Source organism: Myxocyprinus asiaticus, chromosome 17 (assembly GCF_019703515.2).
Source record: "Myxocyprinus asiaticus isolate MX2 ecotype Aquarium Trade chromosome 17, UBuf_Myxa_2, whole genome shotgun sequence".
Classification (NCBI taxonomy): domain Eukaryota; kingdom Metazoa; phylum Chordata; class Actinopteri; order Cypriniformes; family Catostomidae; genus Myxocyprinus; species Myxocyprinus asiaticus.
Genome location: NC_059360.1, coordinates 31,587,624 through 31,611,290, shown reverse-complemented (window position 1 = coordinate 31,611,290; position 23,667 = coordinate 31,587,624). Strand labels below are relative to the sequence as shown.

The 23,667-nt window shown below is 38.8% G+C and overlaps 1 protein-coding gene across 4 annotated transcripts in view; it reads left to right on the top strand.

Annotated features, from left to right (window-relative positions):
• LOC127455592 (EH domain-binding protein 1-like) overlaps positions 1 to 23,667 on the top strand; it is a 201,184-nt gene that overhangs the window by 112,535 nt on the left and 64,982 nt on the right. For all 4 annotated transcript variants that reach the window (XM_051723615.1, XM_051723616.1, XM_051723614.1 and 1 more), the window contains 3 exons: positions 5,664 to 6,545; positions 10,174 to 10,215; positions 10,329 to 10,469. In XM_051723615.1, coding sequence (XP_051579575.1) covers positions 5,664 to 6,545; positions 10,174 to 10,215; positions 10,329 to 10,469 — 1,065 coding nt within the window. The remainder of the gene's footprint in view (positions 1 to 5,663; positions 6,546 to 10,173; positions 10,216 to 10,328; positions 10,470 to 23,667) is intronic.

Genomic DNA, 23,667 nt, shown 5'->3' with positions numbered 1-23,667 from the left:
TATCTAGGTTATCTAACATTTGAGTGATCGGCCATGCTAAGTGGCTAACGTTAGGCTACTTACATGTTTCAAATGATAAGCCATGTTTGAGGTCGATGAATGATAGGCGAACATTTGCCTGCAGAGTTTGCATGTCACCTTCTTGGGGTCATCCATTACCCTCTTGAAGTGATCCCACACTTTGGATTTCCTGCCTGACATAATTAATTACCACATGGACCAGCCATGTAAACCATCATGTCTGTCCATCACTGACTGCGTGAATTCGCCACTTTCTGTGGAGATTTGTTTTCTGCGACCAACCAACCAATCAGAACTTGGTCGACCAAGACTCTTCTCATCGACTAATGTTTGGTCGACTATTAGGTGGCAGCCCTATTTCTCTCTGTAACAAAGAATTTCAGGCAGGTTGAAGTTGCGAACCCAAATGCATGTTTTTATTAGAAAAATTTAATAAACAAGCAAAAAAACAACTTACAACTTAAAACTAAGTCACAACCTCCTAGCGACCTCCACTGACAGATAGGGGAAGTTCTCGTGTTACAGAACCCCACCTTTAAACGGCAGCTTCTGACACCCAAACAGAAAAAAAAGACCAAAAAAAAAAAAAAAAAGTTGAGCAAGATGGGGCAGGCAAAGGGCTGGAGACCACGATGGAGCCGGTGGCAGCAGGAGAGGTCTTGGGTGAGGGCAAGTCAACAGGGCACTCGGGTGAGATCAAGGCAACAGGGGTCTCGGGCGAGGGCAAGGCAACAGGGGACTCGGGCGAGGGCAAGGCAACAGGGGACTCGGGTGAGATCAAGGCAACAGGGGACTCGGGTGAGATCAAGGCAACAGGGGACTCGGGTGAGATCAAGGCAACAGGGGACTCGGGTGAGATCAAGGCAACAGGGGACTCGGGTGAGATCAAGGCAACAGGGGACTCGGGTGAGATCAAGGCAACAGGGGTCTCGGGTGAGATCAAGGCAACAGGGGACTCGGGTGAGATCAAGGCAATGGGACTCGGGTGAGATCAAGGCAATGGGACTCGGGTGAGATCAAGGCAGCAGGAGACTCAGGTGAGGGCAAGGCCAAGGTAGTTGGGGACTCGGGCAAGGTCAAGGCAGCTGGGGACTCGGGCGAGAACGAGGCAACAGGGGACTCGTGCAAGGGAAAGGCAACAGGCGATTCTGGCGAGGGCAAGGCAACAGGCGATTCTGGCAAGGGCAAGGCAACAGGCGACTCTGGCAAGGCAACAGGCGACTCTGGCGAGTCAACGGGCCTCCAAAAACATAAACTGTAATCCGCCACCACCATGGATCTCTGGCACCCCCCCCCCCCCCCCAACTTGCTCTGATGGGTTCATTTTCAGGTCTAGCACTCTGTAACGAAGATTCTCAGTGGAAGTTACAAACCCAAATGCAGAGTTTTTATTAGGAAAACTTAATAAATGAGCAAAATGTAAAACACAAACTAAACTAGCAAAAAAAAAAAAAAACAACTACAGGTCACAATGCTAGACAAAGAAAGGGAGAACATGAGGGCTATAAATACACAGGAACTAATGAAGGAACAAGACACAGCTTGAGAACAATCAGAAAGTGAAAGAGAGTAACTAAGAACCTTGCCTAGAACTTCAAACTAAGTCACAACCTCCTAGCGACCTCCACTGGCCACTAGGTAAAGGTCCCACACATTACACTTACTTTCTCTTTCTTTCTTGTTTTACACTGTATCTTGTTCCATCCATTCAGGAATTTTCTAGGGAATGTGCACGACGAATGAGCTTTGAGAGAGAGGGAAATTGGTGTGGATATTGCCGTCATCCTTCAAATGACTTTTTAAATAAACTGCCAGGTAGCTATGCCAGCAAAGATTACTCCAAGCATCTCTCCTTCCCTCTCTCTTTCAAACATATGTACACATACACCAGTGCAGGATACGTACAAGTATATATTTGCTGTAGAGTTGCGTCCTGGATTTGTTTGGAATCTATTTGGATTTGTAAATGTATAAACTTGGGCTAATTTCTCTGTAATTTCACTCCATTGAACGTTCACTTCATTCTGGAGCAGTGCAGATTAACTCCTATTGCAGCCCTCAGATTAACTCCATTTGGACTATTAGGTTTATTTAATGTGCTGCTCACTCTCTCCTTTCCCTTTACTCGTTTCATCTGTCATCTCATTATCCCTACACTCAATATCTGCAGTCACTTCCTGCAAGCTCATTTCCTGCCCTCTCCTTCTTGTCCTATCATATACACGGTTTTCCTCTTTAACACACTAAAGAGTGCATACTCTCTCTCAATGATAAACAAATATCCCAAGCTGAGGAGGTTAAGAGCACTCTCTATACCCTCCCATACACACTCACATTTATATAAACAGCATTCACTGCATTCATTTCCATGTGATAGAATCAGTCCGACCCTCCCTGACCCAGCAATGATTGCAGTAATCTCCATTGAAATATGACAGATAAGAGCAATCAATAGCACAGGGGAGAGGAGAGTATGGTTTGGTCTTACAGGCACTGAAAATAATTGTGTGTGTGTGTTTGCTGAGAGAGAGTTGCAGTATTTTCCCATGATATCTGATCTATGTGCGCACGTGTGCGTGTGTATGTGTTCCTGTGTTCTTCGATAAATGTGCGGACGGGAATAGCCCCTCTGGCTGTGTGTGTGACTAACAGCGATGGATACCTGTCAATCATTCAGCAATGTCATTCACAATACAAAACGCTTTTCATTGTTCGTTTAGTGTGGGGGAGGGGCCAACAGACCAGAGATGGAAGAGAGTCTTAAATACACAATTGCACAGTTCACACAGGTTATTGCCCGCTTCATCATTTATACACCAATAGAGAGCAATCACCACATTTGTGTTATTTGAATAAATTATTGTTTGTACGATTTTTGTTTGTTTAGTTTGTGTAAATTAACGCAGTATATCAGAAAGGTACTTTTAGGCTTAAGTCATCTAGACGTGACAAACTCAGTTGCTGTTTACACAGTGTATATTTTAGAAGACTGAGGGTTAGAGTGTAATAGGTGTTTTTTTTTTTTTTTTTTTTTTTGCTCCCTTTAATATCAGTGAAGACATGCTTTACGGTTAAGGCTATGTTCCCACCCCAAGCTTAATTGCCCAATTCTGATATTTATTTATTTTTTTTATTTTTTTTTGTGCACCGGTGTAATTTTTTGTGAAGTTGTTCACAAGACCTTTTAAATGTGGTGTATTTATTTATTCTATATGTTTTTATTAAATATATTATATATCAAAAAATTATTTCACTATACATATATTTAATTTTCATATATTAAATTTATATATATTAAATATATTTTAATTATTTTTTTTAAACTAAATTATATATTAACTAATAAAATAAATGGTAAAGTACATCTTCACACCAAGGGTAAATTAAGTGTGCAATTATGACATATTTATTTACATCGGTGTAAAAATCACATGAACTTAACCGTTCAAGTCACATTGCAAAAAATCAGATATGTATCTACTTTATTTCCCCATATGATAGTGGATGTTTCAATGCAGATCAGAATTAAAAATATGATTTTTGCAGTTCACACTAGCTGGGTTTCCGTCCATGTATTTTTATGCAAATTTTATAATATACCATAAAAAAACTCTGGATGGAAACACCAATATGCGAGTAAAGTTTAAAAAATGCACATAAACTTATATGCTAACTTGAGGTAGATAAATTTGTTATTTAGTAAGAAGAAATGTGCATAAACTATGCAAGTTTTAGACAAATTCAGCAGTGGTGTGAATGTAGCCTATGTGTCAGAAACCCAATCAGACATTTTAATTCTATTCCTTCCACCACTTTTCTCTCGTTCTTTAGAGTTAAAACCCAAACAACACATTACTTCAGACTCTTTGTTTTCTCACCCTTCTTCCTTCCCCTTTTTTGTTTCCACCCCTCTTCTTTCCTCAGCTGTCTGTACCTTATATTTCCATTTCTTTACAAAGGTCTGCATCACCATTGCTATTGTTAGTCTGCAGCAAGCAGGAAAAAGAGACGGAACGAGAGAAAGAAAGATGTGATTAATTGTAAATTGAGAATCGGCTTACCGTTGATTGTCCCTCCCTTCCTTTCTCTTGCTCTCTCTCTCACACACACTCTCTCTCACACTCATGCCAATAAAGGGGACAAACCTGATAAAGTCTGTAGATGGGTAAGGGGGACAGGTTGAGACAATATTCAACACTCATCAACAGGCTGAAATTCAGTCGCCCATCAGCTCCGCACTGATTGCAGCTCCGATAAAAAGAATCAGGGAGAGGGGGAGACAGATGAGTAATTTGTAGGGTTTTCTTTATACTGTTGTATTCTCAAATTCTTAAGAGAAAGGGAAAGTAAGTTTTCTTTCATTCGTTTGGTGGATTACTGCGATAATGTCAGCCAGTTTACTTTTACTACTTGTCGGTTTCACTCTCTCTCTCTCTTTCTATCTCCTGATCAGGGATTGAGTTTGGCTGTTTGATTATTTGCCTGTTCTCCTCAACCGGACAAATCAGTGCAATTATACTTGCTGCCAAGAGAGAGAGAGAGAGTGACGGAAAGGGGGGAGAAAGTGAGAGAGGTGGAAGGAGGGAGAGTGGGAGATGTATGTGATAAGACTGAAGCCGGATTAGTTTAGTGTTTCTTGGTATCGTGCTCTCTTATCATGGAGAACCATCCTTGACATTAGCTGTCAACGCCTGCCGCATCCTACTGATCCCAGCTTGTCTTAACCCAAATCTAATTCCTTCATGCACCCTACACCCTAACTGTCTCTTCCTTCCATCACCCTATACCCAATGCTTCCCTGCCACTATACACCCTATCTATAACCAACCTTTCATTTTATAGCCTACCCTTCCCCTTCACCATTTACCCTATTCCTTTCCCACTACCCTTGACCCTACCCTTCCCATTTCACCATTCACCCTACACCCTACTATTCCTTTTCATGCTTCACCCAATAGTCTGCTTTTCCCTTTCACCCTTCACCTTACAGCCTGAACTTCACTCTGACTCCACAGCCTGCTTTTCATTCTTTCAGCCTTCACTCTACACCCTACACTCTCTCTCCGGCTCTCCCACCCTACACCGTAGTTGTCCCTAAAAGCCTAAACATTCTCTACGCACTTACATAAATGCATACTTTTCTAGCTACGCAAGCTGTTTCGTGTGTTGTTGTATTCCAAAATGTCTCAAGTTCATAATTTATAGCACAGTGCAAGTATGCATTGCATTCTTAACATTGCCACAGGTGTAACTGTCTGCTTCTGTGGTGAGTTTTCTCTTTCAAGCCAACTACTGTCATGGTGGAGCCACAGTTTGTAGAGAATATTGCTGAGCAAGAAAGTCAATATGTTTATAGCAACTTAACTGAAAAATAACATCCAGTTTAATGGCACAGACTTGTGAATGTAACTCTTGCCCCCTTGAATAATGTGGTTTGTTACCGCCACAGTAACGCAATAATGTGTACTTGCGCAAAGTTTCTGGCTTTATACTCTTCATGGTAAACACTCCCCTTTTCTTAACTTATATTTTACACTACACCCTGCTCATTGCTCCAACCCTTCAGATACGTGGTCGTTCTCAAGTATTATGTTTTAGGATGTCCTTTGTTTTACGCATTTGTTTTTTTGTCACGTGTTTAGGCATATGATGGCTTTGCCGGACTGGGCATCTCTCGTCTTCTGGAGCCATCTGACATGGTTCTTCTGGCCATCCCAGATAAGTTAACAGTGATGACGTACCTGTATCAGATCCGGGCACATTTCAGTGGCGAGGAACTCAATGTTGTGCAGATTGAAGCCAACAGCAACCGTAGCACGTACAAAGTTGGAGACTTCGAGACAGACACGAACAGTTCCATTGACCAGGATAAGTTCTACGCCGAGCTTAATGACGTTCATCGCGAGTCCCCCAAACAACTGGATACCACAGCAAACGACAGCGGGCATGGTGGGACAGCAGAGCAGGAACTGAAGTCAGTAATGTCAGGTGGGGGATCTGGTTCTCTATCAGGCTCCCCAAGGGAAGTTCTAAAAGTAACTCCATCTTTACGGGCATCTATGGCAGTAGCGGGAGATCGTGACTCTCCAGCATATCCGTCCGTCACAGAACCTCACCCACGAACTGCCCAGTGCACCAGAACCAGCCTAGACACTTCCACCAGCCAACCCCTTGCTACAGAACAGAAAAAACTCCTCAAAGCTGATACACTGGACATGGGTGACCTGTCTCACAGGATGGAGAGAGAAAAAGAGAAAGGGCAGTCAGGTGGGTTCACCACCACTGATACCAGAGACTCCAGGGAGCGGCACAAGCCTCCAGGGGCTGGCGAGAGAGAGCCCGGTTCACCCACGTGGCACACTGGGCCTTCGCTAGCAAATACACACAAACTGGAGTTCACTTATAACAGGGATGCTGATCTAATCAAGAAGAAGAAAGCGAGCTTACAGCATTCTGAATCTAGCAGCACCTCAAACAGCAGTGCCCAGACGAACCACACATACACACCTGCTAAACACACACAGGTAAATGTAAACACACAGGTAAATGTAAACACACATGCATGCTTATAAATGCACACTCACTCTCTAGGGTTGGGCATGAGTGCTCTGAAGTAACTACATTAATCGATAATGAAAACTAAAATAATTATAGCATTTCAAAAACCTTTTCAAAACATTTCATTTTTAATTTGTGATTGGTTACGATAGTAATATTTTGTGGCAGCAACAGCACTCACTCTCTTTGGAGAGACGCATTTTTAAAAGTTGAACTTTTTTTAACTGGACATCTTAAAAACATGGCAGTAAAGGCATGGGATGCTAAAAAACACAGATACGCAACACAGCAGTAATAAAATGTCCATCTGACACATGTACGTTAAACAGCATTTAGATAGAAGTCATTCTATGGACCTTCCTAAACTCACCCCCACCCATCCACATACCCCATCCCTAAATTACCATAATCTCTTATAGTCACCACACAAACAAATCAGTCATTAAGACCATTAAATGTAATACACAGATGTACGGTTTCGGGCAACAAACATTCATTAACATGCATTTTAGATTAATTTTGCCCTGAACACTCACAACAGAAAAACAGTTGCAGCTAAAACGAGTTACTAGGAAAAGCTGACATATAAAATGACTGCACATAAAACTATGTGAAGTCTTTTACATTTTTGATATTTTTGCCATTTTGTGAGATTGGTGAAATTGTGATTGGTTCAGACAGCAGCCGCGTGTCACTCGGAGTGGCATGTCATTATGTACGGGCCATCCCGCCAGCAGCTTTAATACTGACATAGGTTATAGCGTGTTCCGCATGAGAGCCTCTCCTCATCTATACAGCGTGCACACACCTCTCATCATTTATACAGCATGCACACACTTGCAGGGATTTCAACACAACCAACTTTTATCACACTCACTGTGTATAAATGTCATTCCTTCCGCTGAATAACGTTCCAGTTTTGATTTGTCCTGATTTTATTTTGACATGTCATCAAGGCCTCAGTTGAGAGGTGAGTTACCATGAAAACTGTTGCTTGGCACCACCTTTAGTTTGATGCTGCTTTGTTTGGTTGTTTCACTGATTGTGTTGAGTCTCTGCTGTGATAGCACTGTGCATACAAATAAATACCTAGGTGCCTTATTTGGTATTTGGTCCAGATACGGCAACGGTGCCGCCATCTTGGAAATGTCAACAAGAAGACCTGTTCCTGCTTTTGTGTAGAAATGGTTAATCAAATAATTAATTGACTGTATGAATGCTAACCTTAAATATGTTTATTTGGAGTTTACTGTATGTATAGTGGACTGTAATTATTACAGTTAATTACAGTCCCCTTTTCAGTAGAATATAAGCATATGGTTTGATCCTAAAGGAAACCACTGCATCACACTTTCTTTGCCTAATTGCCTTTTTTGTATATAGCATTCTGTGACATGCTGAAGACCTTTTTGACCTTTTTAACTATATATACAGTAATTACTACATATACATGCACGGTTAATACAGATACAAAGAAACATATTAGAGGTAAAAAGTACATTTCCCAGTTGTTTCCAAGTCTTCACTGAATTTTTGTTAGATATAATGCATTAATACAGATTTGATGCTGCCGGGATTTAACTGAGAAGCAGACCTGTGATTAAAGTGTAATTATCTATACAGTTTGTTTTTATTAAGGCCTTACTTTGTGATAGCATTTGGTTTCATATGGCAATGTTTCCTATTAATTACCTAGTCTGTGGCGGCCCACCACATTTCATAATGAACCGAAAATATTTTTACACTTCTCATAATAACATAAAAGATCTCTTGCGTTGTGTTTTGCGTTTTGCTTCGGCAAAGCATCTCTCACTCTCAGTCAGTCAGGCCCCCTGAACGGTCAAATACATTTCAAAATTCTGCCAAAATGCCCGTCTTGGTGAAGTATTCATGTAAACACAGAGAGTGATGTCTAAAGTGAACGCAAACAGCGGAGAAATAAGTGGATTTGTATTAAAGCTAATAGACCTGCTGCTGTCTAGTGTGTCACTGAAATAATCAAACAAACATAACAAGAAAACACTCACTGCTCTTGACTGGGTAACTTTAGTAGCTTTAAAAAGTATTAATGTATTATAACCACACAGTGAAGACCAGAAGTAATTTTATGTTGCATTTCATTCAGAATGTTTACTTGAATGCTTGATAGCCTACTGCTGTTAAAAACTTTTAAAGCTGTTAAAAAAGCACAGAATTTTCTTAATTTGTATTTTTTGTACTGTTATTTTTCATCTATTTCTATTCATTGCTGTTTTTTATTGTTATTTTATTACTGACTGTTTACTAGTCTTGAATAATTACTTAAGAACTTGAAACCATTCTTTCATAATTAACATATTAGTGTTGTTATTTGTTTTGAAGCTGGTATTGAGAATCGTCAAATTTCACTACCAACTACTGAAATTTTGGTATTGTGATAATGTATAGCCTTTATTGTGCATGATAGATCTTGCTGCAGTAACATGATGAAAATGTAGATCTCATTCCATAGAACTATGAGCATCGCTGCTGTTAATGGTGGCAATGGAGGCTTTTCTTTATTTGACTACCATACGTAATATAAAATATTTATCATGTGACAATAGCCTCCTCCCCTACCCAGTGCAGTTTACATTTCTGTCACAGATAATCGAGTTGATTGCATAGGTACACTATTAGGTTGGGCATCGGTCATAATTTTAGAAAAATATACAATATAAACTTTGACATGTTACTTGATCATGTAACTTAAATGTCCTTTTTTCTCTCCGGACAAGTAACTTTTTTACTCGGACAAGTGGATGACCAATTTACTTGTCCAGAGGACAAGCACATGACAATGCTTAATGTCAAGCCCTGACTCAAATGTATGCTCTAGTCGATTTTGTGTTTTGACCATTTGTGAACTGCGTTAAACTTCGTCTCATTTATGCTTTGTGGGTGTTACTTTTTTGCCGTGTTATCACCACGGCAAAAAACCACCATAAGGTGACATTTAGTCCAAATGCGATCATGTAATGTGTGTAGGCTACTGTATACATTGGTTGTTCTGAATTCTATGCTGATAATTCCCTCACATAGGAAAAAACTGAATCACCAATTTTTGCTTATTTTTGGTGAGGCAAGTCCTTTATTTTGGGCTTGTTTTTCCAGATCAGGGGCCTCATTTATAAAACATATGGCAATCAGATTTGATCCTATATTCCATGGATTTGATCCGGGATTTGTAAAGGCAGAAACTGACGTGAAAATGTTCCTATGCGTATGTCAAATGACAAGCATGCGTACAAAGTTTTTTGTTCTAATGCTCCAGTGTGCCAGTGCATAGCCCTATCTGCACGTTTCCATAATAAATTCATTTTCAGGACCTACGAGATAACAGGTAGGTTTAGCCTAATATACGGTATGAATTATGTCAAACACACATTTAAGAATCGCTGCCATTTTACAGATCTCGGCCATTGCTGGAGCCTGTAATAAGAGCAAAAAGCTGACAGCACCAAAACGAGATGTTAATCTGACTCACACAAAATATGAGGAGATGGAGCATCCCCTGTCCCAACGGTTTGCTATTTTGTCTTACCTTAAGACTTTTTTCTTTCTTTTTTCTTCCAGGAAGTTGTTCCTACTCCTGCATCAAACACCAGCGAAGAGAAGGTGAAAAAGATTATTATTGTACATACACATAGAGCTGACAGTGCATGTGGTGTTTTCAAATAAACTTATGTTTACACTGGAAATCTTATATAAAATATTTTTCTGTTTTGCAGAAGGTTCTGTCTCGTCAGGAGGAACTGAAGGAGAGGGCCCGGCTGCTGTTGGAACAGGCCCGTAGAGACGCTGCCATAAAGGCTGGAAACAAGGGCACCACCAGTGCACAGTCACCCACACACACTCCACAGATTATCGATGTGAGTTCACACACACATGCTTACTTGAATCTAAATGGGGGACATTCTGTTGTTTGTTTTTCTATAAAGAAATATAATATATTATTATTACTTTATACTAGTAACCCTAACCATATTTTGCATTTTTAGAATTTAAAAATATCTATATTATTTTATGTATTAATCATATTTCTAATTGAGTAATACGTATGTTATTCTAATATCCCCAAGTGGTGGTTTTGTCAGATTTAATACACTTCTAGGAAAAAATTGTACACAAACTAAGCTAAGTGTACGCACACACATACACATTTATCTAGATATCTAAATTATAAAAGCACAATAGACTTCTGTTGTCTTTATATGAAGTTAATTATACTGTAAATACTGTTGACTAACTAAAAGACTAACACTAAAAGAACACTTTGCATTTTTAGAATGATAAAAAACATAATTTACTACTTAATAATTTGTACCTTTGAATTGAGAAGTTTTTTAGATTTTGTAAACATTTAGGGATAAATTTGCCCCCAAAGAATTTCTGAGTAAACTCACTCTCTTACACATGCATGCTGTACACACACACACCCCATCCTGTCAGACAGGAAGTAATAGAGAGTAATATTATTCCTGAACCAGTGTCCTGCATGCTAGACTCTCTCCTCCTCCAGCTCTCATTCTCTCAATTTACACAGGACAGGCTTTTACAAGGTACGTAATCAAACGTTTTACAAAGTAAATAATCGATCTTGGGATTTTAAGAATCAATATCGGGATCGTTAAAATAAAGATCGCAATAAATCGGAACATCTATATTTTTACTTAGCCCTACGGGGAACCTTCTAATTTGGTGTATTACAAAAATAGTAGAGCTGTCAAAATAAAGCATACATTTTTTTTAGTCGCGATTAACACATTTACCATTAATACAGCATAAACGAGCATAGACACTGTTTAGAAGGGCGGAACTTTTGTGATGTGTCCCCCGGAGTCATTACACTGACTCACTCACCTCAAACACACACAACAGCCGTGTCAGTGATCAAATGATGAAGAAAGTAGCTCTTGATGCTATTTGTTGTACAAAACAAGCCCAAATGGGACTTGTGACAGAAATCAAGTATTTTTCAGCCTAAGTAAGGAACATTTTAATTTCCACAGAATCATGTCAAGTCTTAACGATGTAAGGTTTTTACAAGGGTTCCTGGTAGAGATGTAGGAATCGACCAGTCAGAGTACATGAAACGCTAAATAAACATGCTCTTCTGAAATCAGTACTTCAGGATGGCTGACATCTGACAGCACAACTCTTAAAAATGCTCAGGCCACATCCATATAACATTGCAACCCTTCCAGCATCGTGATTTAAGAAGAAGAATAGTGTGCAACACAGTGGTGTAAGCATACAGAACCACAAGGAAGCGTTTTCAGGATATAATGAAATATCTGACATGTGGCGGATTTATTCAGACGTTTTGCTGTATGAATTCTAAAAGGAAATAAGATGCCCTTGAATTAAATGCATAAGAAAGCAAAGAGGAGGAACAGGAGGGCACCTCACTGTGATGCGACCATAAACTAAACTTTTTTTCAAAGCTGTCAGAAGAATATTTATTTTTCTCTTTTTCTTATTCTCTCTCTCTATCTCTTTCTCCCCTGCAAATGTCCTCTGTGCTGTGATGAAGGGGAGACATTCTTCATCCAGTAAATTAACCATGAATTAGCGTTTGTGTGTGTGTGTTCAGAATGCCTCCATCCCAAGGACGATGTGCTAATGAGGCTTCAGTGCATTAGCGTGCTGGAATATTGAATTGTTTCACTTTTTAATAGAAAACATTGATCAAAAAGGAGCGTGGCTTAGCATGCTGGTAATTGTTAGTGATTTAGATTAGATTAGTTGATGTCTTGTTTTGATTAGTAGGCCCTGTTATCTTATCATTGGCCTCTGTATGAAGCTCCTCCGCTAAGAAGAGACTTTATGCTTTAGCATGCAGAGGGAATATTTTAATTAAATTAAGATTTGCTGAATTCTTTCAAAGAGGAGATAGAGATGGAGGGGTGAAAGTGAGGATGGACAAGAAAGAGAGAGAGAGACCGTTAAGGCATTGGGTTGTAGAGAGCACTTTCGGTTGCCGGTTAAAGATATACACTTTAGCATGAGGTTAAAACTGCTGTTTAGACACAGCAGAGAAAAAAGGGAAGTGTGGCCTGTTTAGAGTTAAATTCAGTTTTATGTCCCTGTGAAATTAAAATGTTGGCTTTTAGTCCATGTCTCTTTATGCTTTTGCAAAGATGACAAAATCAACTCAAATCTAAAGTCTTTTGTGTCTAGGAATACGACCAAAATATTTATGACTTATCTTGTATGCATTGCCATAGTCAAATTTTTGTCCAATAAAATGCCCCCTAGAATGAGAATGTCCTCTTCCCATACATTTTAAATACCTTGCTGCCTCCGACTAGTAGGGCTAGGTTTCAATACAGCTTTCTTGATTTGATTCGATTCATTTGGAACTGTTTCAGTTCTAATGTCAATTTTGCTTACATATGAAGAAATTCTCTCTCAGCTAATGCTATAATTTATACCTAACATGGTACATCACGAAAATATTAATACATTTTTTTATACAAAAAGGCCCGAACTATGTTGTTCAATTGCTATTTATTTAACAGATCTAATAATCAACACAACCAAAACTAAAGTAATCTTAAAAGCAGACCTATTTAACAGGCGTCCCGCAGGCCAAATCCAGCCCGTTAAAACTTTTCAGGTTGTCAGTTGTCTTGGGGGCTGTTTACACTGAATGTTTTTCAAATCAAATCAATATCAAATCCCTTTGTCACTCAACCATATACACAAGTGCAACAGTGGGTGAAAGTCTTGGGTACGGTTCCAAGCAACATAGCAGTATGACAATTACAATAAACATCTGATCTACACATAACACAGTTCACACATCTGTTACACAACACAATATACACTTAGTGATATACAATATACAGAATACACAAAGTAAGAAGACTATACCAAAAAAATTATATACAATATATATATTTTTTGTGTTTTTCAATTGTTCTCCTATGTAAACTTGCGCTAGATGGACGTTGCGCCACAGATTGATGATTTAACTCTCGTGCAGGAGCACCGTGTTTTTAGACACTTTTAGAGGTTGCGCTACAAGTAATCATTATATGTCATTTTGACGGAAGGGGAAGATTAAAGAACTAAAATGATGGACGACTGACAAGTGTGAGTTCAGAGAAACAGAAAAGTTATATTCATTAATTTGGTGAAGACATTCAATTTGAAAAGACTAAAGTTCAAATTATTGCATCCATGGGGGGGCCTGGGTAGCTCAGCAAGTAAAATGCTGACTACCACACCTGGAGTCGCAAGTTCCAATCCAGGGTGTGCTGAGTGACTCCAGTCAGGCTTCCTAAGCAACCAATTTGCCCGGTTGTTAGGTTGGGTAGAGTCATGTTGGGTTAACCACCTTGTGGTCGCTATAATGTGGTTCGCTCTTGGGGGAGCACGTGGTGAGTTGTGCGTGGATGCTGCAGAGTATAGCATGAGCCTCCACACGCGCTAGGTCTATGCGGTAATGCGCTCAACAAGCCACGTGATAAGATGCACGGATTGACTGTCTCAGACGTGGAGGCAACTGAGATTCATCCTCCGCCACCCGGATTGAGGCAAGTCACTACGCCACCACGAGGACCTAGAGCACACTGGGAATTGGGCATACCAAATTGGGGAGAAAATCCCCAAAAATAATAATAAAAATAATAATTGCATCCACAATAAACTTCACTGTTATTGTTCAATTAAATTTTTAGTATCTGTCTGATTTACTATCTCTTTAATGGACCAATTTTGAAAGCACTTTTTAGTTTTTTGTCTCAAGGAACCTGTATTTTTTTTTTTTTCTTGCTAGGTGGAAATATTTCTCATGATAAAAAAAAGTAAAGCTATAAACACAGATGTTTTATTTACAGTTGAAGTCAGAAGTTTACATACACCTTAACCAAATACATTTAAATTCAGTTTTTCACAATTCCTGACATTTAATCGTAGAAAACATTCCCTGTTTTAGGTCAGTTAGGATCACTATTTTAAAAATGTGAAAAGTCAGAATAATAGTAGAGAGAATTATTTTCTTCAGCTTTTATTTATTTTTTCCAGCACATTCCCAGTGGGTCAGAAGTTTACTTACACTTTGTTAGTGTTTGGTAGCATTGCCATTAAATTGTTTAACTTGGGTCAAATGTTTTGGGTAGCCTTCCACAAGTTTCTCACAATAAGTTGCTGGAATTTTGGCCCATTCCTTCAGACAGAACTGGTGTAACCGAGTCAGGTTTGTAGGCCTCCTTGCTCGCACACGCTTTTTCAGTTCTTCCCACAAATTTTCTATCAGATTGAGGTCAGGGCTTTGTGATGGCCACTCCAATACCTTGACTTTGTTGTCCTTAAGCCATTTTGCCACAATTTTGGAGGTGTGCTTGTGGTTATTGTCCATTTGGAAGACCCATTTGTGACTGAGATTTAACTTCCTGGCTGATGTCTTGAGATGTTGCTTCAATATATCCACATAATTTTCCTTCCTCATGATGCCATCTATTTTGTGATGTGCACCAGTCCCTCCTACAGCAAAGCACCCCCACAACATGATCCTGCCACCCCCATGCTTCACGGTTGGGATGGTGTTCTTTTGCTTGCAAGCCTCACCCTTTTTCCTCCAAACATAACGATGGTCATTATGGCCAAAAGGTTCCATTTTTGTTTAAGATTAAGATCTTTGTTCCCATGTGCACTTGCAAACTGTAGTCTGGCTTTTTTATGGTTGTTTTGGAGCATTGGCTTCTTCCTTGCTGAGCAGCCTTTCAGGTTATGTCGATATAGGACTTGTTTTACTGTGGTTATAGATACTTGTCTACCTGTTTCCTCCAGCATCTTCAAAAGGTCCTTTGCTGTTGTTCTGGGATTGATTTGCACTTTTTGCACCAAACTACGTTCATCTCCAAGAGACAGATTGCTTCTCCTTCCTGAGCGGTATGATGGCTGCATAGCGTTTATACTTGCGTACTATTGTTTGTACAGATGAACATGGTACCTTCTTTGTTTGGAAATTGTTCCCAATGATGAACCAGAATTGTGGAGGTCCACAAATTTTTTTCTGAGTTCTTGGCTGATTTCTTTTGATTTTCCCATGATGTCAAGCAAAGATAGCCTTAAAATACATCCACAGGTACACCTCCAATTCAGTAAACCTCCTATCAGAAGCTAATTGTCTAAAGGCTTGACATCATTTTCTGGAATTTTCCTAGCTCCTTAAAGGCACAGTTAACTTAGTGTATGTAAAATTCTGACCCACTGGAATTGTGATATAGTCAATTAAAAGTGAAACGATCTGTCTGTAAACAATTGTTAGAAAAATTACTCGTGTCATGCACAAAGTAGATGTCCTAAACATCTTGACAAAACTATAGTTTGCTAATATTACATCTGTGGAGTGGTTAAAAAATGTGCTTTAATGACTTCAACCTAAGTGTATGTAAACTTCTGACTTCAACTGTTTATAGTGAACAAATATTATAGGCCTACTTTTACACCTACTTTTCATTAACACAATGTCCTGGCTTGGCCCGTATGCCCCGAACATTTTTTTCATCTGACCCACTTACCGATGAAGTTGAATAGCCCTGTTTTAAAGTAAATAATCGATCTTGGGATTTTAAGAATCAATATCGGGATCGTTAAAATAAAGATCGCAATAAATCGGAACATCTATATTTTTACTTAGTCCTACAGGGAACCTTCTAATTTGGTATATTACAAAAATAGTAGAGCTGTCAAAATAAAGCATACATTTTTTTAGTCGCGATTAACACAATTACCATTAATACAGCATAAACGAGCATAAACACTGTTTAGAAGGGCGGAACTTTTGCGATGTGTCCCCCGGAGTCATTACGCTGACTCACCACAAACACACACAACAGCCGTGTCAGTGATCAGATGATGAAGAAAGTAGCTCTTGATGCTATTTGTTGTACAAAACAAGCCCAAATGGGACTTGTGACAGAAATCAAGTATTTTTCAGCCTAAGTAAGGAACATTTTAATTTCCACAGAATCACGTCAAGTCTTAACGATCACCAAATGCAGAATGAGACGTTTTTGTCCATAAGCGCTTTTCATGTGGAGTTCAAAGTGGCACTGATGTGCCGATGAACGTGACTTCACGATTGTTTTAACAAAGAGGATAGCCGCAGTCTACCAGCAGATTAATATTGTGGAGGATCCATTGCAATGAATATGCAAACTATGTGGGGACTAGTTCTTTTAATTAGTCAACCTCCCAATTAGACTTTGGGAAACGTTTAATGTTACTTGAATTGGTTATATTTTAGTGTATTTCTATCTTTATACTGTGAATGGTTTTGTTTGGAAAATGTTAATGAAGCATTATATTGTTAAACATTTTGTTTTCGTTCATAAGGAAATAAATGCATCTTGACAGGAAAAGAAGTACAGTGCATTCAGAAACTGTATTATGTATGTGTGATATTTCAATTTTTTCTTTTTATTAAATTTGCAAAGTCATCAAAAATCTCGTTTTGCTTTGTCGTTATGGGGTATGGAGTGTAGATTTATGTGAAAAAAATAATTTAAAACATTTTAGCATAAGGCTGCAACATAACAAAATGTGAAAAAAACGAAGGGGTATGAATACTTTCTGAAGCACTGTATATTTAAATTCAAATTTCAGCATGTTCAGAATCTGCGATTAACTACGAAATATTATGCGCTTAATTGCAATTTAATCGACTGACAGCACTAGAATGCAGTTTAATTGTTATTTATTTAACTGAAATAATAAACACAACCAAAACTGAAGTAAACTTTAAGGTAAAAGTTAAATATCGATCTAGGGATTTTAAGAATCAATATCAGGATCATTCAAATGAAGATCACAAATAATCACAAAATCTTTATTTTTAGCCTGCCCTACTGTGAACCTTCTAATTTGGTATATTACAAAAATAGTAGAGCTGTCAAAATGTACACATTAACGCATGCGTATAATTTTGAAAGGTTTAACATGTAAAACATTTTGTGCCGTGATTAACGCATTTACCGGTAATACATCATAAACCATCATAAACACTGGTTAGAAGGGCAGAACTTTTGCGATGTGTCCGCCTGGAGTCATTACACTGACAACACAACACGCACAACAGCCGTGTCAGTGATCAAATGATGGAGAAAGTAGCTCTTGACGCTATTTTTCTGTACAAGACAAGCCCAGATGGGAATTGTGACAGAAATAGCCAGCCCTATTGACTAGTAATAGCAAGGAGCATAATTATGGTTTGTCTGTGTGTTTTTTTTTTGTTGCACTAACACTCGTCCTTTTTTCCTTGCCTAATCAGGTGGTTATAAAGGACTTGAATACACTGATACAAGCTATCAAGTGTCTGTTTGCCTGGCTGTCATTTAAACTAAAGGCTTCTGGCTGTATATTTGGCCTTCTATACTGCATGTCCCGACCCAACTTCCTGTTTAAATAGTAAATACGTCGAAACAGGAACAAAAACTTAGCTCGTCTAATCATTTTCATGGGGTTTTTAAATACAGCACTGTTTGGAATATTGTTAGTAGATACATACAGATTTGATTGTGTGTGAGAGTGTAGAAGATGACCTTTGGGCCAGTCATTGTCCACAGTCACTGGTGTGTTTCAGTGGGGCTGTCAGTAAGCCCACCCCTCTTATCAGAACTCAGGTTTGTGTGTGTGTGTGTGTTTCTGTTGTTCTTTACATGCCATGTTAATTGTGCTCCGTTGTGCTGCATTGTGCTCTTTGCTTTGATCTCTGCCACCACCGCTGTCTCTCCCGCCCTCTTTCCCATCTCTCCTATTCTATATTCCTATATGTGCATGCTTGTGCGTGTGTTGTCTCTGGTGTTTAGGCCTTTGATAGTAGGATAACAGTATAAATAGTTTAGTAGTGGTCATTGTACTATGGGTAGGTGGCCTTCACAATCCATTAGGACCAAACTTCTGAGTCGCTCTCATGTTCTTCACCTCCTGTTGGGAGCAAATCGCTAATTAATGAACAATTAGAAAAATGCACAGCGGCACGACACCCCACTTCATGCTAACACACACACACACACACATACAGAAACTCTTAACTCTCCACCACTTATTTATACTCTTTTAAAGGCCAGACCAGTTAAAAAATCAAGAGAAGCTTCCAAACTTCCTTCTGTTTCCTCTTCCTCAGAATGATGAAGTGGGAGCCAGGAGAGGAGGAAGTGATGGTGAGCAGAATAATTTTTATTTATGTGGTCTTTTAAATCATAAAGAGAGAGAGGGAGGAAATCAAAGAAATAGGACAGAGCGTTTCTTCAGATTTTCTCAAGCATTAGTTGATCAGAGCAGTAATTTCACAGCGCTTTGGCCAGGGTAATTATGGAGGGTATGAAGAGAGAGAAGGAAGGAGAGGGGGAGAAAAAAAAAGAGGGAAAAGATTCCAGGTGAGCTTCCTCGTGTTCACTGGCTCGTTATGATTAGTTTAATTGGACTGTGTTTGATTTTTACCGACAGAGCCCTACTTCAGCCTCCCAACTCTCTTCAACGTCCTCAACCACCCCCCACCCCCCTCTATGTTTCTCTCTCTCTCTCTCTCTCCCTCTCTCTCTGTGACAGTGCAGTGACTTTTCAGAGCCGCCTGTGACCCTCCCTTTCAGAGAGAGATGGAGCAAACCTTTGAACTTGTATTGGCCTCCCTGTGTGTTTGTGTATGTGTGTGTGTTTTGAGGCAAACCGCTGCCTCTGTCACGTTCACTTTTCAACCTCATTTACCTGCAACATCAGACATGAAATCAACACATGAAATCAAGTGTTATTGTTTTTCTGTGTAAATCTGTTATTTGTCCATGCTAATGCACCACGTATGGCAGTGATCTCTCTCTCTGAAGTCCACAGTCATTAGTGTTGGCCCTCCTCTGGTGCGTAAGAGTCAGTAGGAAGGCCCAGGAAGACCAATTGTCCCAGCAAGCAAAGAGACTCTGAGTTAATTGGGCCAATTAGGCCACAGTTGTCCTCCTGTTCTTTGGTCTGCCAGCCACAAGCGATTCCCCCAGAATTTCAAAGAAATTGAAGCTGTGCCTTCCATGTATGGGTGATTCTTCAATTAGGGGCACTTTTGACTACTTGAAATCTTGGAAAATGACTACAAACTATGTTTCATCTATGTTAAAACATGTATCGCTTGTCCTGGAATAAGGATCCGATCATGCCAGTAATGACATGTGATGGTAATGACATTTTAGAGTTTTTGGAACTTTACGTTTTTAAAAATAAAAAGTAATTAATTATTAATTAAAATACTCAATTACGGTTTGGTAATGACACCTAATAAAGCTACTCTTAGATCATGATGTAAAAAATCTTAAAATGTATAGCATTTCTAACCATTCAATAACATTTAAAAATGTCTCTTAGCTGCCCTGTTGTTGTGCTCACACGTCACTTCTCATTTCTGTTATTACCAGATATAATCTTTTTGGGGAAAACTTAATTGTTCTATAAATGCTTGGCGTGATGGTAATGACTGCCGTATTGATGACAGTGACCCTTTGTTATAAAAATAAAAATAAAAATAAAAAACACACTATGCACATAACTACCAAATATCTAAAAATATGTATTTTAGGGTCTTAGGAAAAAGCAGTATTTCCTTGATTGTAACACTTTTATAAATTGATTATATGGTGCAAGCCCAAAATAGGGAAATTCTGACAAATTAAAAATTAGGAAGTAGTAATTAAACAGAGACAATAGAAAAGTTGAAAGCTATTATAATGAAGCCTTTAATCTTGAATGTTTTGAAGTCATTTCTTTTATTTTCTTCAATTCATACTAGGGGGCAGAAAAGTTCCCCTAATTGAAGAATCTCCCATATGCATTTTAACATGCTGAAATAACATAACTACACAGTCTCCATATAGCTACTTTCCAAATGTCATCTTGGTGTGGTAGCTTTCTTTTTCTGGTGGATTCTCCTCTAATGAAACAGAATGGTTTGAAGGTAGTTGAAGGACTGTGTGTGTGTTTGTGTGTGTGTGTGTGTGTGTGTGTGTGTAGATCAAAGGGGTTAGCTGGAACAGAGAAACTGTTAGTCAGAGAGAGAGATAGACGCCCCTCCAATCTCTTCATGAGTTGTGATCAAGCCACCGCTCTCTCCAGCTCTACACACAGTCATTTCTCAGTGGGGCCATTTCCTCTTTTTTTTTCTTCTCTCTTTCTTTCTCTTTCTCCCTCCATCACAACAACCTCTCCTTTCTTCTCTTCCACAACCTAATTCCTTTCTCTCTTTAACCACCCTTCAGTTTTTAACCTCATTCATAAGGCTGTCTCCTATGAATAAAATATGAAGGATAAAAGCGTAAAGTTTAAGTTCATTTTGATATGAAATTGCAATTGTTTAATCCAGTTATTTCAGTCAAGCTGAAAAGTGTTTGTTTAGAGAGAGAGAGCTAAGAGTGTGTGTGTATCTGCGAACACTTTAATTAAAGAAAGTAGGTACAAGCATTAGCATAGTATTTTCCAATAACTTGTTGATTTTTCTTTTGCATTAATGCATTTTAATGGTCATGCGTCATGTCCTCAAAGACTGAGAGAAGTTTTTTAAAGTACGTTCACACATAAAGCGATTTTCAAGGGGGAAGTGACAAAGTCATTGATTTTCAATGAGAGTTGGTGATTTCTGGTGAGCAACAGCGACCATTGGTAACGCAGTGTGGGAGTGTACAGTTATGTGAAAAACTTGATGTGTCTACTACGAGATACTGTAGTCAGGTGTAGGAAAGATGGAGAAGTTAATGCAATTGTGTGGGCTTTCACTGTTCTAAATGAATTGTCTTTGTCCATATACAAAGATAGAATACGATATGTCAAGAATTTTGCATTCTGAGTTAGTTTGATTCATGTATTTATAATTGTTTATCTTGTTTATTATACAATATATTATGAACTGCTTCTTCAATTTCAGGATCTTCCATCTCCCATGGGTTGCTTTATATGAAAACTAACAGATTTAAAAAAAAAAAAATTTTGTCATATGAACATTTTATAAACATGTTGGACACTTGACCAGGCCTTGATCATTTATTGTTGGTGCTTTTCAGTTGCCTTTTATTTATAGATTTTTTAGTCCCAGACCTAGACTTTCGATATTAAACTATGAAAATCTATGAAAAAAATACAAATTAAAACATGTTTGAAACTTTGATAATCTAAACAAAAAGTAAGATAAACAAACAAATTTCAATGTTTATTGTGTGAAATTGATTTCTGTCAAATTTTTAAAAATTACAACTGTACCACAGTTGTGGTGTCATTTCCACCACACCAAACACTTTTGCCCCTAAAAATGTATTTTCGAAAGTTAGTTTACTTGTTTATCAAGTCAACAAACGTGTCAGTGAAGAGCATGCTTGAGATGAAATATGACACAAGCGATGTTTGAAGAAAACCAAAGTATGGTAAATATCACTTGTGAGCAGAGTATTTGTATTTTTATTGGCCGTCATTACTTATCAAGCTGTACTTTTGCCAAATTACGCAACGTAGGATACATAAAATGTCAGCTAAGAAATTAGCCCTAGCAAGTCACCCATTATATTTCAAAAATGTTTAAAAAATTCATTTTCATCACTGTTTTTTCCACCACAAAATTCTATTAAACACAATACAGAATTTTAGATGGGGTGGAAATTACATTGTGGTGTGAATTTCCATGACTTTCTTTTGTTGTGCATGTACATACAGTGTAAGTTTTTTTTTTTTTTTTTGGGAGAGCACTTTCTAGTCCTCAGTGCATAAAGTGCCCGGAATTAAAGAAATGCCCTTATACAAACACTTTCCCCTCCAGAATGTTTGTTTTTAGCTGCAAGAAAACTGTGACTATTTGTCACGTTTTATTTTTACCGACAAAATTTCTTATTTATGATCTGATTTTCGAAAGCTACTGCATAGCCAGTGCAGCCTACCAGTAACGTTAGGGCATCCAGCATTAGGATCACCAATACAGCCATTTGGTGACCTCCAGCGATACAGTCGTTGTGTATGTGGAAAACACTTTTAGAGTTCAAACTTTAAAGCAGGTGTGTGTTGTTTGAACTCCACTCTTGAGCCTGTCTGGTATTGTAAAGAACAGCTTGTAGTGAATGGCTCTTTCTACTGGGTAATTATCTTGTCCTGACAAGGGCAAAGTTTTCTTACTGCTCGCACACAAGCTGCCTGCCCAACCTGTTCATCTACTACTATTTCATCCGCATCAGGGGTTTGTCTTTCCAACTGCCCACATTCAACTGTGTGTGCACAAAACTGACATGCACAGCTCTTCTTCCATCTCGACTGTAACACTCTTGCCTCTGGCTCTCTGCAAACATATATTTTAATAAGCATGTTTTTGCATGTTTCATTTTGTAAATCTCACTCTTGACATTTCTCTCTTTATCTCTGTTATGATACATAACTCTTGATATTTATATTTGCCCATTGTTTATGTATTCTGACATTTGTTTGTTGGTTTTCATCCTATAAGTGTTGTGGAAATGTCTCTAATGCCCTCAAAAGTCTTTGAGGGACAAACCTGGCCAATAGCCTTGATCCTTCCATCCTTCCCTCTTTTTTTTTTAATTATCATCTCTACTTCTCAGAAATTGCTGGGTATCTGTTTGACAGTGGGGTTTTTTGTAAGCCGGGTGCTAAGGGCAGGTTGTGTAGCCCGCGAGACATCTATCTCTATCTCTCTATTTATCTTTTCCCCCTCACACCGCACCAGTATCATCTACACACATGCACAAGTATAATTATGCCATGTACAACAGCCTTTGATAGCATGTACAGTTTTCTTCTTAATTCTTTATCAAATGCATTGATCGTGGTGTATGTGCATTGATCCAGGAAGCACATCTGCAGCCCAGTGATAAGGCCACGGTGGCATCTCTCTCTCTCTTTCTCTCTCTCTCTCTCATTCTCGCTCGTTTGGCTGGGGGCTAAAGCAGGCTGCTGTAGGATTAGCCGATGCTCAACTACTTGCATTTTAAGTTGACACCTCAACACCAAGCAGAGGCCACATTACAGAGGAAAAAGCCATCTACCCAATGCTTCCCCTTCCGAAAACTCTCTCACTCCTGATTTCTC